At 47.6% G+C, this 16,735-nt stretch overlaps 1 protein-coding gene across 1 annotated transcript in view; it reads left to right on the top strand.

Moving 5' to 3' along the window:
- The first annotated feature begins 1,650 nt into the window (after positions 1-1,650).
- PHC2 (polyhomeotic homolog 2) overlaps positions 1,651-16,735 on the top strand; it is a 47,971-nt gene continuing 32,886 nt past the window's right edge. The window contains exons 1-4 of the mRNA XM_056865560.1: positions 1,651-1,760; positions 13,621-13,779; positions 14,509-14,586; positions 15,554-15,721. Of these exons, the coding sequence (XP_056721538.1) occupies positions 1,668-1,760; positions 13,621-13,779; positions 14,509-14,586; positions 15,554-15,721 (498 nt within the window). The 5' untranslated portion in view covers positions 1,651-1,667. The remainder of the gene's footprint in view (positions 1,761-13,620; positions 13,780-14,508; positions 14,587-15,553; positions 15,722-16,735) is intronic.

Consider the following 16,735-nt stretch of genomic DNA (forward strand, 5'->3'; position numbering starts at 1 on the left):
TTGTTGGGTCTTCCTCTTTTCCTGCTGCCCTCAACTTTTCCTAGCCATGAGCATAGAGGCCCTTAAAACGGGATTAGACAGATTCGTGGAGGATAGATCCATCCAGTGGATTCCGGCCACGGTGCCTGAAAAGAGCTTCCCCGTCCAGAGACATTAAACTGGATAGGCTGTTCAGATACTTTGCACAGCCCCCCTTTAAGGCCATTCAGCCACAGGCCGATGTTCTATCCCCCCCCCCCCCGGCAATGTTCCACTAGTAAATGATTCCCGAGTGAGTTGGTACCTCATTTTGTCTGTCCCAAGTTTGCTGCCCATCAGCTTCATGTGGGTGACCCTAAGTTTGGGTTTCATGGGACGAGGAAGAAAAGTTTATCTTCCTCTCCCATTTCCTCCAGACCAATTGTCTTTTCAGGAAAAGCCCAAACTCTTCAGTCAAGAGAATGCAGGCCAGAGCTAATGTCTAAAGGCTGAACTATTTGGGGAAGGGCTGTAGGTCAGTGGTAGAGCATCTTCTTGGCATGCAGAAGGTCCCAGGTTCAATCCCCGACATCTCTGGTTAAAGGGACTAGGCAAGGAGGTGATGTGAAAGACCTCAACCTGAGACCCTGGAGAGCCGCTGCTGGGCTTAGTAGACAAGACTGACTTCGATGGATCAAAGATCTGATTCAGAATAAGGCAGCTTCATGTGTTCATCTGTATTTTAAACGCATATTGTAAAAATGTTTACAGGTTTTTAATTGTGTTTTTAAGAGCCTTTAACATTATGATGGTTTTTGCTTTTGCTATTGTTTTGCTATAGTGATGCGTGTCCCTCTGTGTGTTTAAAATGGCCTTTGACCTCATAAAATAAATATATATAACAATTTTTAAAAAACAGAAGAAGAAAAGAAAAGCCCAAACTCTTTAGCCTTTCCTCCTGGCAAAGATGTTCCAACCCTGTAACCATTTAGGTTTCCTCTCTTCCCATTCCACGACGTCTCGTGCCTAAAATCTTTCATAGAATCATAGAGTGGGAAGGGACCACCAGGGTCATCTAGTCCAACCCCCTGCACAATGCAGGAAATTCACAACCACCTCCCCCCCACACACACATCCAGTGCCCCCTACTCCATGCCCAGAAGATGGCCAAGGTGCCCTCCCTCTCATGATCTGCCTAAGGTCATAGAATCAGCATTGCTGACAGATGGCCATCTAGCCTCTTTGATAAGAACTATGTGTCAAGATTGATATTATTATACTTACGATCGTGTACTTACCATTGGTTGTTTTATTTGCTACAGCAATTATACTGACAGCATTTTTTGGCGGCTAGCTTCCAACTGCCTTACGGTCTTTAGCCCAGAAAAGATTTTTGGAGCTCTCTTCCTTTGGTTTGATCGTTTTGTGAGTAATATATATGTAACTATGTATGATACTTAGCTGTATATATTGCCAGTAATTTGTAGCATGCATTCTTGTATTTAATTAATATATCATAATTGCATTGAAACTGAACAGTGGTCTGCGCTGCTGTAATACCTGTATGCCTTTTGCTTTTGTCTCCTGGCAGCTGAAGCCCCGCCCACTATTACCACCTTCCTCATTCATTCCTGGCTTCTTCAGTGCCCTGGGTGGGTACCATGGATAACGATCAGCTGCAAGCCACTCCTTCCAGCGGCGCGGGTGCCATGACGACGACGACCACCACAACCAGCAATGGGCGCCAGACCGGCCCTCAGATCTCCGTGTACAGCGGGATCCCCGATCGCCAGACCGTCCAGGTGAGTGCAGGAAGAGCCCGGGTTCCGCTGTTTCCCGTGGGGCGTCCTCGAGAGGCAGATGGGGGACCGATGTTAGGAATCGCTCTGCTACATAAAGTCCCTCCCCAAACCCCGCCCTCCTCAGGCTTCACGCCCCAAACGTCCAGGCATTTCCCAATCCGGAGTGGGCAACTGTACCTACCTTGCAGGACTGTTGTGAAGTGTACTCTGCTAATGTAGGTGAAATGCTCTGAATATTTAAATCACTGTAGGATAGCTGCTGTATTACTGAATTGTCAATTATTGATCTTTGGGGGAGGGGCCATGGCTCTGTGGTAGAGAATCTTCTTGGCATGCAGAAGGTCCCAGGTTCGATAACTGGCATCTTCACTTAAAGGGACTAGGCAAGGAGGTGATGTGAAAGACCTCTGCCTGAGACCCTGGAGAGCCACTGCCGGTCTGAGTAGACAATACTGACTTTGATGGACCATGGCAGCAGCTCTCCAGAGTCTCAGGTAGAGGTCTTCCACATCACCTCCTTGCCCAGTCCCTTTAACAGGAGATGCCGAGGATTGAACCTGGGACCTTCTGCATGCCAAGCAGATGCTCTACCGCTGAACCACAGCCCCTCCACAATTCCCCAACCAATTCTTCTTCTCATCTTCATATCTAAGGTCCGTAGCTTCCTTGCTGAGCGTTGCTTTGCATGTGGAAGGTGTGGGGTCCAGTCCCCGACATCTCTAGCTGAAAGGAACTGAAGGGGCAGATATGGAAAAGGCCTCTCTCTGGAGGATCTTGCAGAGTTCTCGCCAGCTGGAGTTGGCGGTCCAGTGCTTTGGCTTGCTGTAAGGCATCCTGGGCCCGGGATTTTATCCTCGGGGTGCCGGGAACAGTTTCAAACCAGTTCTCCTCTGATGGGGACAACAGCTGCTGAAAAGGGGATGCCTCCCAGGTATCCCTTTGAATTCTGAATGTCCCCAAAGTTTGTTGATCCTCTGAGGGGGGGGGGATCAATATGCCCTGTATTAAGAATTTCTGGGTTAGGGTGCACGCTTATGTCTCCTTGTGCCTTTTTTTGGGGTAGCCATTCTGTCCACACTTTTACCTCAGAATGTCCTTTCTTTTTTACTTCTGAGAGAATTGTTTTTCTCAAAGAGTTTCCCACTACCAAAGAATTCCCAGTAAAATTTATTATTTTTTAAAGCGGTACTTATTTTATCCAGCTCACGCTTTGTTCGGTTAGTCAGGACCGAATCACGCTGCTGCCTCCACTTTTATTGTGGCAGCTACGGGGTGAGTGAGAGGAGGACCCTGCGGTGGGTGGAGAAAATGGTACACAATTTTGAGATTTTCTGGATCCTTTATGGTCTCCCGGGATCCCATTATGGACTCATGAATACGTGAGGATGCAGCACCCTCTAGTGGTTTTCAGAGCGCAGTTATATCATATGCCTTGGCAGTGATTTGAAACAGGCGGGAAATAAAGTCAAGTGTTTTAGGCGTTTGCTATCTCAGCCATCTATAAAGGATGCCTGAACTGACCCTAGAAGCTAAAATGACTAAATTGAGGCTGTCGTACTTTGGACACATTATGAGAAGACAAGAGTCACTGGAAAAGACAATCATGCTTGGAAAAGTTGAAGGCAGCAGGAAAAGAGGAAGACCCAACAAGAGATGAATTGACCCTATAAAGGAAGCCATGGCCCTCAGTTTGCAAGACCAGAGCAAGGCTGTTAAAGATACAACGTTTTGGTGGACATTGACTCATAGGGTTGCCATGAGTCGGAAGCGATGTGATGGCACTTAACACACACACACTTAACAGCCATTGGAAGTTTGGGAAAGAGACAGCGTGGTGTAGTGGTTATGTTGGACAAGGATCTGGGAGACCAGGTTTGAATTTCTACACTGCCGTGGAAGCTTGCTGGGTGACCATGGGCCAGTGACTCTCTCTTAGTCTAGTGACTCTCTCTTAGACTCTCTCTCTCACAGGGTTGTTGTGAGAATAAAATGCAGAGGGGAGAATGCTGCAATCTACTTTGGGTCCCCTTTGGGGAGAAATGTGGCATATAAGTGAAGTAATATAAATTTTAAAAATCCCTCCTTTAGACGAACTTCTCTCTCTACGTGAGTTACTGTTCTGAGAGTGGCTCCTGGTTGGAAGGAACAATGTTTCATGCAGAGTTGTAACAAGCAGCCTCCTCAGACAGTAGATTCTCCTGTCGTGGTTTGGCATTGGGAGTAACTGAAGGTCTGATCACAAGTGAATAATAAAATTATGAAAATTATTTACCCTTGATGGGTTAGGGTTAGGGTTAGGCCGTCTGCTGCCTCTGCATGTCGTTGTGTGTACTCAGAAGATATTGTATCCTGTCAGAAGTTCAGGAAATGCTCAGTCAAAGCAAAAGCTGTTAGGTGTCCTTTCTGAAAGATGTCTTGGTCTTAGTTCTCGGACTAAGGGCTGCTTTCTGTGTTGCAAAATAAAAGTGCTCCTTTTCAAATGACTGCACACCATTGTGATCTTGGGCTGCATCAACAGAAGTATAGTGTCCAGATTGCGTGAAGTGATGGTATCGCTTTACTCTGCTCTGGTTAGACCTCACCTAGAGTATTGCGTTCAGTTTTGGGCACTACAATTTAAGAAGGATGTAGACAAGCTGAAACGTGTCCAGAGGAGGGCAACAAAGATGGTGAGGGGTCTGGAGACCAAGTCCTATGAGGAAAGGTTGAAGAAGCTGGGTATGTTTAGCCTGAAGAGGAGAAGACTGAGAGGGGATATGATAACCATCTTCAAGTACTTGAAGGGCTGTCATATAGAGGAGGGTGCCGAGTTGTTTCCTGTGGCCCCAGAAGGTCGGACCAGAATCAACGGGTTAAAATTAAATCAAAAGAGTTTCCGTCTAGACATTAGGAAGAATTTTCTAACAGAAGGGTTTCTCAGTGGAACAGGCTTCCTCGGGAGGTGGTGAGCTCTCCTTCCCTGGAGGTTTTTAAGCAGAGGCTAGATGGCCATCTGTCAGCAATGCTGATTCTATGACCTTAGGCAGATCCTGAGAGGAAGGACACTTTGGCCATCTTCTGGGCATGGAGTAGGGGGCACTGGGTGTGTGTGTGGGGAAATTCACAACTACCTCCCCCCCCCCCCACACCCAGTGACCCCTACTCCATGACCAGAAGATGGCCAAGATGCCCTCCCTCTCATGAACTGCCTAAGATCCTTGATCAGCAGTTCCCAAACTTTTTAAGTCCTGGAGCATTTTTCAGGAGAGAAATTCATCACGGAGCACTAATTTTCACTAGCACCTATATACTAAACTGAACGACAGTAGTATTTTTCTTTCCAATCTCTTCATGGAGCACTAGGAGATGTTTTGTGGAGTGCCAAGTGCTCCGTGGAGCACAGTTTGGGAACCACTGGCCTAGAGTATTTATTGGACTTTGACGGTACCTAGATACAGAAGGTCTTTCATGCTGGTACTTTGGAAGTTACTTTGGTATATCATTCTAGGATCGATTACGTGCCTGTGGATTAGAGAAAATTGATACTATTGATCATACTGTTCTTAAATGCTCTTGGTTTGTAAATGTTAGAAATGAGTTGATATTTCCTTGATTGGAAAGCATTTTGTTTCTGCGTAGTCATTTTGCGGTGGCTAAGTGACAAAGAGCAGCAAATGATTTTGCAGGTTGCAAAGTATTTGCTAGTAGCAATAGCTGATCGGACCTCTAAGCCCCATTAGTGTTTTGGTTGTGTTTCCTGTTCAGGACGTTGGTTGAATGAACAGTCGCGCAAGTAAGTAAGATGCCTATTCTGAAATGCTCCCCTCTTCTAGGTGTTCCACTTCTGTTTTGTAAAAATCCATTCACTTCTATGTGCTCAAGTGTGTGCGTGTGCATTGCACACGGGGCGAAGGGTCCCTTTGAAACAAGGAATGTGGTGAGTGTGCGCGCAAGCATTTAAAAAGCATCATTCCCTCATTGGCTCTGCAGTGCCACGCGGACTTCATTGCGCACACTTGCTAGTGTGCATGCCTCAACAGGTTTTATTTTTTTAAAGCGGGGCAATGTCTAATGTGCTTCTGCGATAGAAGTTGCAGGAGGAAAAGTAAACAAAATAAAATGGGTACGATCGTAGGCGTGTGATGCTCTGAACTGCGCTAGTGTTGAAGGGCCCAATCTCGCCCTTAGCACTGTCACTACTACGGTTTTTGCCTGTGTGGTCACAAGTGTGACGTCCGGAGCGTGGCCTCCGTTTGCCTGCTGAACTTGGAAGCGGTCTGCCGCAGAAGATGGGCATTAATTCCAAAAGAGCAGCCGTGTTAGGCCATGGCTGCGAAGGGAAACAGCAGCGCCTTTTCAAAGTCTTGCAAAGTGGATTCCGGCATAAGCTTTTGCGAGTTAGGTCTCATGATGTCAGCTGATACGGTATGTTTTTGCAAAATCACATTGTTGGCTGTGAAACTGGAAAAGTTCCTTGCAAAAAGAAAAGAGTTAGCAACTTTAATTGTGGTTAATTTATTTTTTTGGGGGGAGGAAAGAGGGGTCCCTAGAAGGGTCTAGGGAAGTCACCACTTATCCAGATTCTCCTGATGGAATGTAGCAGCCGCTGCCAAACCGGTTGGGAGATGCCGAACGGAAGCCCGGACCCAGGAACCTCCTCTCACCCCCCCCTTTTGCCAGTGTCAGAGACGGGGAGGTCAAAGGTCGTTCCTTTGTCCTGCTGGCTCTGCGTGCAGCTTTTGGGAGAGGCGGAGGCGCGCCTGGAGACCACCTCTGGCAAGTGGGGGGATCGGAGAGTTGGGAGGAGGCATTTGGGGCTGGGCTTTTTTGTGTGCATAAACAGATGGGAAGTGGGGGGCGGGGTGCCGGGGGGGGGATTTGTTGTCCTTGCAGCAGCCTGATAAAGGACGCTGCGAGTTTTGTAGGCAGAGAGAGGTTTGCTTCTCTGCGGGACGGGAGGGCTGTAGACGGTGGCACTCTCGAACGCTGAGCCTTTGCCGGTCTCGGGTATCACTCTTTGGCCTGAATCTCTCCTTTGACTGTTCTGGGGGTTTGAGTTTTCGCAAAGGCTTGGACATCTTGGGTCTCGGCCACCTTGCGTAAGTATCCTCGTTTCCTCTGTGAACTCTGACGCTCTCTGGCAGGAGAGGCCCCTGCCCCTGGGAAAGTTGGGGATGGAGATCTGCAGCAAATTGAGGGGTCCTGCATCCATCTGGTCTGGGGTCAATAGGATTTGGAGCGTGCGTGCAAGTTCCCCAGGTTGGAGTCCTGGGATGGACCTTGCCCTGCCGAATGACTACTGTCTGTTACTAGGGGTGTGTGTGCTCGCTTAGGCATTCAGGAGACTGTGTGAAATCTAGCTGATTACTCCTTCTTTGTGGAGGAGGGAGATCACGTTGCTAAGGTCCCTTTGCTTTGATCACACAGGGGACATGGTAATGGCTTCTGGGCTGGAGGAACATGGAGTGCAATTTGAGTGCCGAAGACCCAGGTTGTTTCTGCCGCCGTGTTTTCTGTCTCTCCCGAGGCTGGGCAGGGCCATTCCTTGAAGGGAAGTAGGAGATAAGAAATTTTATGCCCCCGCTTGCCCTGTGGTTATTTGGGCTGAAAGACAAAAGTCCCATTCATGCTTGATTTATTTTCGGACATTTAATGTTTTGGTAAGCAGTTCTTTACAGGATGAGCACGTGTGTATTTTGCAATGCACTGTAAATGTGGGTTCAGAATTCAGCATCCTGGGGGGTTGGGGTCTCTGCTTTTATTTGTGAGTGGACCATGCTTTCTTCCCGTCCCCCATGGGTGATTTTAGGAAAAACTAGTTTTTTTCCGGAGAGAACACGATGCCTCTTGGAGGTATCATCTTAATTGGCCACAGTTAAAAAAGGTAATTTGGTTGTTGACTCATTCCTGGGGCAGAGAATACAGCAGGATTTCCGGTTTTTGGAGGAGGCTGCCTGTTGCATCCCTGCGTGTATCGCTGATCAGCTTTGCCACTTTCCAATCAGGGGGCATGCGCGAAATAGTCAAATGCCAGACCAGGGGCACGTGGTGTTCAGATGGAGTAAGTCTCCATCAGATGAGGACTGGGGCCAGAAACAGCTCTAGGCAAAAATAGCGTAACAGGGCACTGTGGCATGTCTGGAGGAACTGGCTGGCACACATGTGGCTTTAGGAAACGTAAGCAATCACAGAACAGTGATGTGGGGAAGAAAGTGATGTGGGGAAGAAAGCAGGACGACCCAAGCGCATGTGGAGGAGTGGGGAATCAAACCCGGATCTCCAGGTTAGTCTGCCACTCTTAACCACTGTGCCACGCTGCTGAGCTGCAAGATGCTGTGCCCTCTTGCTTGGCTGGTGTGATCTGAATGGTGCATCCTCGGGGCACGCCTTGTGGGTCATGCCCCTCACTTTCATGTGTACATTTGAGGGAATATTTCCAAGGGGGCTGCTGTTTGGGCCCCCAGGCTAGCGACGTTGGAGAGGGTCTTCCCCAAGGGCTCTTGGCTCCCCTGGGTATAAGAGAATGCCGGCGGAGTGCAAGAGGGATGCATGGAGAATGATTGATGGCCAGTTGGTTGTCTGGCGAGCAGCTTGAAAATTCCTCCAGGAGTCAAGAGTCCTGACCTTGCTGCCGCCAGTTAACCTCTGGCCTGCCCTCCCTTTGGGGAGCGAGTGATACTCGGGGATGTGTTACACAGGGACTTTCTCTGTCGGCCTCCTCTCCTTCCTTTGCTGTTTGTTTCCCAATCTTTTTTAAAATGGGTTTTGGCTCGTTGAATAGATCCATCATTGCTGTGTGTGTTGTTATGGGGGGGGGGGGGAAGGATCCTGGTTTTGATTTTGCACAGCGCCTATTGTGTTTCTTGGAAAACATCAGCCCCTTTTGAGCTTTGGCCTGCTGTTTTAAGCTCTAATCCCAGGCCTGTTGAAAAGCTGGACCGTAGTTTGTTTATGCAAATGTAGCTTTTTGGAAATTTACAGAGCAGCAAGAGTGGAGCGAAAGCATTTGTTTTGCTGCGCTAGAATAACACGGCTAGCCCTCTGGGGGGGAAATGTAGTTGGCATTTCATAGGATCAACCCCCCTGCACAATGCAAGAAATTCACAACTACTGAGGGGCCTGAGGAGGGCGGGGTTTAGGGAGGGGAGGGACTTCAGTGCCATAGAGTCCAATTGCCAAAGCGGCCATTTCCTCCAGCTCTATCAACTGGAGATCAGTTGTAACAGCAGGAGATCTCCAGCTAGTACCTGGAGGTTGGCAACCCTGTTCAAATAGGGCAGTGATTCCCGAAATGTGTACCGTGAGACACTTCTAGTATCTTGTAAGGGGGAAAAAATCAGTAATTTAGCCTCCCGTGGCTCCAAAGCACCCATCCACAGAGGAGGGTGGCCATTGCTTCTCTGCATGAGTCAGGCTATGCCTCCTTCCAGTTTGGTGACCTTGGAGGCAGCTAGCTGTGAGAATTACTGCTCTGATCTTGCTCAGAACAGTGACGACTCATTTAGATACAGAATGTGGGCTTCTCTGGAGAAAGGTGATTCTTCTAGACTCTTTAAATGTGAATGTTTTAAAAAAGAAGTATACCTCTGATTTTAATGCTTATAATTAGGCTCCTGCTCTGTAAAGATGCTCCTGCTCTGTAAAGATTACTGTGGTGGGGGGGGGGAGTAGAAATTCTGCCCCCTTCCCCCTGCTTTCCACCATATGGTAAACGTCTTTGAATGCTGATTACATGGTGCTTTCACGCATGGTACGGTAGCCCTTTCCTAGAACTGAATTACCCAAACCTGGTTTTCCAAAGGGACAAAATGGTTTGCTCATGACTGTGTTTGCATTCAACCCTTTTCCTAATCTTCCTCCCATAGCCTAGAGAAAGCTAGGGTTTCTCCACGGTAAGCCAGGATGGGTGGGAAAAATTACATTAAAAAAAAAGATTTAAGAAGTCTGAATCCATTTTGATCCCCACCGCTTTCCTTCCTTCCTTTAAATGGATTGCAAACGATTTAAAACTGAACAGATGACTCTCTTATGAATGTACGCAAGGCTTGCTTTCCTTTGTAAAGAAAGGACTCTCCATCAGTTGTCACACAGCCCAGCATTTATATTGTGGGGGGGTGGGTGGGTGGATCAGGGACTGGCAAGTTGCCCCCTGCTTTGTCGGAGTGATCTTTTACTGCTAGTTCATGCTTAATGTTTCCTGGATCTCTGCAGTTAGCTCAATACCATAATTATGAGTATCAATCGAAGAGCCCTGGACATTTACCTTCCATCTTGTAGAGAGGAATGATCGGACCTGTAGCTGCCTTAGCCGTTCTTCTGGTTGAGAACAGGGTGGTTTTTTGTGTGTTGGAAGGGGCAGGGCAGTTCTTTAATAAAGAGAACGGGCAGACCTAAAGCAGAAAGAGATGCAGGAAAGGAGAATTACCTTCTAGTGTTTATTTTCGGCTCCTCTTCTTTAAACATAAGAAGAGACCCTCGTTTGGATTCCACCCAAAATATCTCCCGTTTGCATCAGCAGAGCACAATTTTCTTACTTCTCCCTTCCTTTTAATAGGAGCAACCAGGACAAGAGAATGTGCAAACATTTGAGCTATGCAGAACTCTTCATCAGGCGGGATTCCTTTTTTTAAAAAAAACCCCAAAAGCCTTAAGGCCCTGTCTTGTAAAGCATCCTGTGTGAAAAGCTGAGCAGGTATGCGGATTTCAATAGGGGGAAGCCAGAAAGGGAGGCATGTGAATGAAAATGTAAAGCCGTCCCCCCACCCCCAGTAAGTAGTCAGGTACTGGCCTTTGTTTTCTGTTTTCAGATGATGCTTCCATTTGTGGCTTCTTGCTCCCGGAAATTCCCTGGGATTAAGCAGATTTGCAGGGACAGATGCTCTTCCCCTGGGTGGGCCCCCATTTGTGGGTTTTTGTTTGTTTGTTACATAAAGCCTCTATTCACTTTTAAATCTGTATGTATTTAGCATTTGCAGCAATTAATTACCCTGTACCTCAGGCAGGATCTAAATAATAATGGAAAGTTCTTGGATTTAAAAGATGTGATTTCAAATGTCCTCCCCCCCTCTTTGATGAATTAAATCGGAGAGTCCTGCATTCTTTCCTTGTGGGGGCAGAAAGATCCTAAGAGGCAAGTGGGGGGGGGGGGGTACCAAGATACAAAGAGGGGAAAATTAAAATCTGTTGGACTTTTTGTCTGTCTTTAGGATAGTGAATTTTGGAAACCTTGGAATATTGTGACTTTGTGTCTTTATGCTTAAGAAATAGGACTTTTTATATGTGTTTGTCAATGTTATTGTATAATACAGTGGGTTACCGCACTTGTATTCCCAGCGATGTATTAAGAGTTTGAAAATGTTATAAAAAATACTGTTCGCACTTTCTATGTATTCTCACCAACGTATTAACAGTTTGAAAACGTTATAAAAAATACTGTTCGCACTTTGTTTGGCCCCTTTAGCTGTGAAGATGTCTTCCAACCATTTATTAGCCGTTGCATCCAAAAACCCTTTTAAAGCGATGTTTTTTATAACATTTTCAAACTTTTAATACATCGCTGGGAATACAAAGTGCGGTAACCCCCACAGTCTGTTGTTTAGCTATACTTTGTATGGTTGATCTGTGTTAGATTTGGAGTAACCTCCAGGTGGTGGCTGGAGATCTCCTGCAATTACAACTGATCTCCAGCCGATAGCGATCAGTTCACCTAGAGAAAATGGCTGCTTTGGCAATTGGACTCTATGGCATTGAAGTCCCTCCCCTCCCCTCCCCAAAACCTGCCCTTCTCAGGCTCCGCCCCCAAAATCACCAGGTATTTCCCAACCTGGAGCTGGCAACCCTAGTCAGAAGCTGTGTTGGTACTGGAGCAAACTCCTTCTCTGGAGATTTTGAAAAGGGTAGCTTTAAAAAATCTGTCTTTGCCTTCTGCCTGCCCCATCACAACCCTACATTCTGGAGGAGAGGGGAGGACGAGTAGAGATGGGGTTGCCAACCTCCCTGTGGGGCCTGGAGTCATCCTGATATGACAACTGACCTCCAGACTAGTGATCAGTTCCCCCAGAGAAAAGAGTAGATCTAGAGGTTGGACTTCATGGCATCAAATTCCTACTGAGCTCCATCACCTCCCCAAACTCCCCCCTTCCCAGGTTCTGCCCCCAAATCTCCAGGAATTTTGAAAACCAGAGTACGTAACCCTAAGTAGAGACTTGAGAAGACAGAAAAGACTGAGTAGCTAAGGGATCTAATCTTGTATTTAGGGGAGGGGCTGTCGCTCAGAGGTAGAGCATCTGCTTGGCATGCAGAAGGTCCCAGGTTCAATCCCCGGCATCTCCAGTTAAAGGGACTGGGCAAGTAGGTGATGGGAAAGACCCCTGCCTGAGACCCCAGAGAGCCACTGCTGATCTGAGTAGACAATACTGACTTTGATGGTCCGAGGGTCTAATTCAGTAGAAGGCAGCTTCATTTGTATTCCAGTTTTATTGCATAATGATATGTATTATCGAGATATTGTATTTTAATTGATGTACGCCGCCCTGAGCATGACCTTACTCGGGAAAGGGTGGGCTAAAAATCTAAATAATAATAATAATTGTTGATAGTACATGTGACACTGTTTTTGTTTAGTTTTTAATTGTGTTGTCCTTCTTGAATCTCTAGGCTGACTATAAATGAAGGAAATAAACGTCCATGGGGGGGGGGGGTGTTGAGGCCCCCTGCAAGTCCTCCAAAGGGTTCCTCTTGGTATTGGGGTTTGTTAGTTAGTTCTGGCTGACCTGCTGGTTTTCCAGGCATACCATTTTTTTTTAAATTTCATATTGTATTTATTTGTTCACATTTCTCACTGGGACTCCAGGCAGATGTCAAGTACAATACAACTATTCAAGTCAGTCCATAAGCGGAATTTCAAAACACGATAAGATATGACTGATAACAATATTTGAAACTAACAGCAAAGATTCCTGGGCCAGGGTACCTCCCGACAGATGGGCCTTCCCATCCACTTTTGCACTGAGGTCCGGCAGGAGAATTGTGGAGCCGGGGGAGTGGAGTGGAAATGCCAACGTTGCTTCCAGGTGAAAACTGGGAACGTGATGTCAGAGTGCCAGGTGACACTCTGGAATTACCCCCAAACTCTATGGTCTGACCTTGGTGGAAGTCAGTGTCTGATGTGCCTATGTCATGGTCATGACATAGAGGTACCTGGCCTTCACCATACATATATGTATGGGCGTGCAAGCTGGACAATGAAGAAAACTGACAAGCTGGACAAGGAAGCTGGACAAGGAAGAAAGTAGATTCCTTTGAAATGTGGTGTTGGAGAAGAGGGTTATAGATACCGCGGACCCCCAAAAAGACAAATAAATGGGTTCTAGATCAAACCAAAGCCTGAACTGTCCCTAGAAGCTGAAATGACTAAACTGAGGCTATTTAATCACATTATGAGAAGACAGGAGGCGCTTGAAAAGACAATAATGCTAGGGAAAGTTGAAGGTAGCTGGGAAAGAGGAAGACCCAACGTGAGATGGATGGTTCTTGTAGGTTATCCGGGCTGGATGGATGGATTCTATAAAGAAAGCCCTTCATTTACAAGACCTGAGCAAGGCTGTTAACAATAGGACATTTTGGAGATCATTGATTCATAGGATTGCCATGAGTTGGAGGTGACTTGACGGCACTTAACACACACACATGACCATAGTGTGTTGGGGGAAGTCCAGACCATTGTCTGATGGGCCTACGCCATGGCCTGGTCTTCACCTGGAAGTGACCTTAGTGCGTCGCGTGATTTCATTTCCTCCTCTCGCCTGGCCCCTGAAGCTCCTGGGGCTGCCAGGAGATGGCCCTGCTTCCCTAAATGCGGTTTCCCTTGCCTCCCTCGCAGGTGATCCAGCAGGCCTTGCATCGGCAGCCCAACACGGCGGCCCAGTACCTCCAGCAAATGTACGCCGCCCAGCAGCAGCACCTGATGCTCCAGACAGCCGCCCTGCAGCAGCAGCACCTCAGCAGCACCCAGCTCCAGAGCCTGGCTGCTGTCCAGCAGGTACGTCTGGGGAAGGGGGCAGGGGCCTGGCATGGAGAAGGGAAAGAAGGAGCTTGGAAAGAAGGTGGTTAAGGGGAGACGTGATAGAGGTCTATAAAATTACGCATGGTTTGGAGAGAGTGGACAGGGAGCAGCTTCTCTCCCTCTCTCATAATACCAGACTGCGGGGTCATCTACTGAAGCTGGAGGGTGAGAGATTCAAAACAGACAAAAGGAAGTATTTGTGGAACTCCCTGCCCCAGGATGTGGCCACTGCTGCCAACTTGGAAGGCTTTAAGAGGGGAGTGGGCATGTTCTTGGAGGAGAGGGCTATTCATGGCTACTAGTAAAAATGGATACTGGTCATGATGCATACCTGTTCTCTCCAGAATCAGAGGAGCATGCCGAATATATTAGGTGCTGTGGAACACAGGCAGGATAATGCTGTTGCAGTCGTCCTGTTTGGGGGCTTCCTAGAGGCACCTGGTTGGCCACCGTGTGAACAGACTGCTGGACCTGATGGGCCTTGGTCTGATCCAGCAGGGCTTTTCTTATGTTCTTATGAGAAAGGCTTTAGGAAGTAGAAAGCAGAAAAATCCTGTTTGGCTGTCCTTGAATATACCCAAGAGGCCATCTTTTTGGAACTTGCCAGGAACCCGCCACTGAAACAGTGCCCCCGGAACCAGGTTCCCCTTCTCCTTTCCTGGCGAGCTTGCTTTTAATCCGCTTCCTTCTCATTTTTGATTCCAGGCCAGCCTGGCAGCCAACAGGCAGAATGGCTCCTCTAGCAGCAATGGCTCCGCGCAGACGCCGCCCCAGCAGCCCACGGTAAGACCTCGCGTGCTGGGCACAACAAACCTTAATGGTGTATTTTGTAAGAATCCACTATGCCGATTCGATGACCTTAGGCAGATCGTGAGAGGGAGGACAGGAAGGGTTGCATCAGTGTTTGGCTCTCGCGGCCCTTTCTTGCATGCCCAAGGTAATGCCAATCGATCGCCACTTTGGGGTCAGGAAACAGGGCCTGTAAGACAGGCCCTATAAGACAGAGCTATTCTGTCAGGCCTACAGTTGAGGAAAGCTGCAGGTGAGATCAATGCTGGCCTCCCTATTCCCCACCCCGCTTTTTTAGTCTATGATCAACTTATTGGGGTGGATAGCTGACCCTGTTTTGAGCTACTTTGTTCTGGGGTTGGCATCACTTGCTGCAGTGGGCACTTTATATATATGGCGACCATCTTTTTAAAAATTGAGGAATGGTTTTATATGTTTATTGTTGTTACAGCCAATGGCCAGTATAGAATTGCAAAACATATGCTTTCATTGTTATATTGTAAAATTTTAATGTTACCCGACCTGAGCCCCGCCTGGCTGGGGGAGGGCGGGCTAGAAGTATGAAAAATAAATAAATATTTCCTCCAGGCCAAATTGGTCAGGGATCCTGGAGGGTTTTTTTCTTTTGTTTTGGCCATCCTCTGGGCATGGGGTAGGGGTCACTGGTGGTGTGGGGGAGAAGTAGTTGTGAATTTCCTGTGTTGTGCCGGGGGTTGGATTAGATGACCCTGGTGGTCCCTTCCACCTCTATGATTCTATGTCCTCGCCCTGCAGTTGGGGGCATTGCACATCTCTGAATCACTATAGCAGTGTGTTATCATGGCGGCTTCTGAGCCTAAGCTGGGGGGGGGGCACAGCCCGTGCTTTCCGTTGGACGCTCAATGTGGGGCAGGCAGCACCTGCCTTCTCATGCAGCCCCTTTACTACCTGGGTTTCCCAATCTGTCTCCCTATCTCCCCAGATAAACCTGGCCACTTCTCCAGCTGCTGCCCAGCTTATTAACCGGGCTCAGAGCGTGAACTCCGCAGCTGCAGCCTCTGGCATCGCCCAGCAAGCTGTCCTGTTGGGCAACGCAAGCAACCCCGCCCTGACTGCTAGCCAGGCCCAGATGTACCTGCGTGCGCAGATGGTAAGAAACTTGGCAGTGCCCTTCTGAGCGGTGGCACCGCTTAAGCTTTTATGAGTCAAAAGCTCACTTCATCAGTTTCATTGACTATAGTCTTGTTGTTATTTATACAGAGGTTTCTTTTCTTTCCATTATCCCTTAGAAGCTCCTTGATCCATTGACCTTGAGCAGCATAAATCTAATGTTTGAGGGATAAAAGCTGAAATAAAACTTGCCACTGACAATGTAGCCTTGGGATCCCTTTCACTTAATAAAAAATGCATTATGTCAGACACAGAGGCATTAGATTTATATGTTAAAAGGGGAAAGATATAACGTGATCTAAGTTCTTCATAAAAGCGGAATTTTAAGAGGGCATGAGCTAGTGAATCAATAGAGCCAGAAGAGCAAGGACAGGTCCTGTCTGGGTATGGTCTGTTCAAAATTCTGCCTTGCATAACCATAGAGGGGTTTGCATTCAGTCTAGCTAAACAGAAGGCAGGTCTGTTTTCTTGTAACTTTTAGATAAATAACTGCTACGGAATTTAGCCTATGATGACTCAGGCTGGCCCGATTTCGGAAGCTAAGCAGGGTCAGTGCATCTTCAAGTACTTGAAGGGCTGTCATATAGTGGATGGTGCTGAGTTGTTTGCCCCAGAAGGTCGGACCAGAACCAAAGGGTTGAAATTAAATCAAAAGAGTTTCCGTCTAGACATTAGCGAGACTTTTCTAACAGTTAGAGCGGTTCCTCAGTGGAACAGGCTTCCTCGGGAGGTGGTAAGCTCTCCTTCCCTGGAGGTTTTTAAGCAGAGACTAGATGGCCATCTGTCAGCAATTCTGATTCTATGACCTTAGGCAGTTCATGAGAGGCAGTTCATGAGAGGGAGGGCATCTTGGCCATCTTCTGGGCATGGACTAGGGGTCACTGGGTGTGTGTGGGGGAGGTAGTTGTGAAATTCCGGCATTGTGCAGGGGGTAGGACTAGATAACCCCGGTGGTCCCTTCTAACTCTATGATTCTATGATTCCTGGCGGGCAG

The sequence above is a fragment of the Euleptes europaea genome, chromosome 19 (genome assembly GCF_029931775.1).
Source record: "Euleptes europaea isolate rEulEur1 chromosome 19, rEulEur1.hap1, whole genome shotgun sequence".
Lineage (NCBI taxonomy): Eukaryota > Metazoa > Chordata > Lepidosauria > Squamata > Sphaerodactylidae > Euleptes > Euleptes europaea.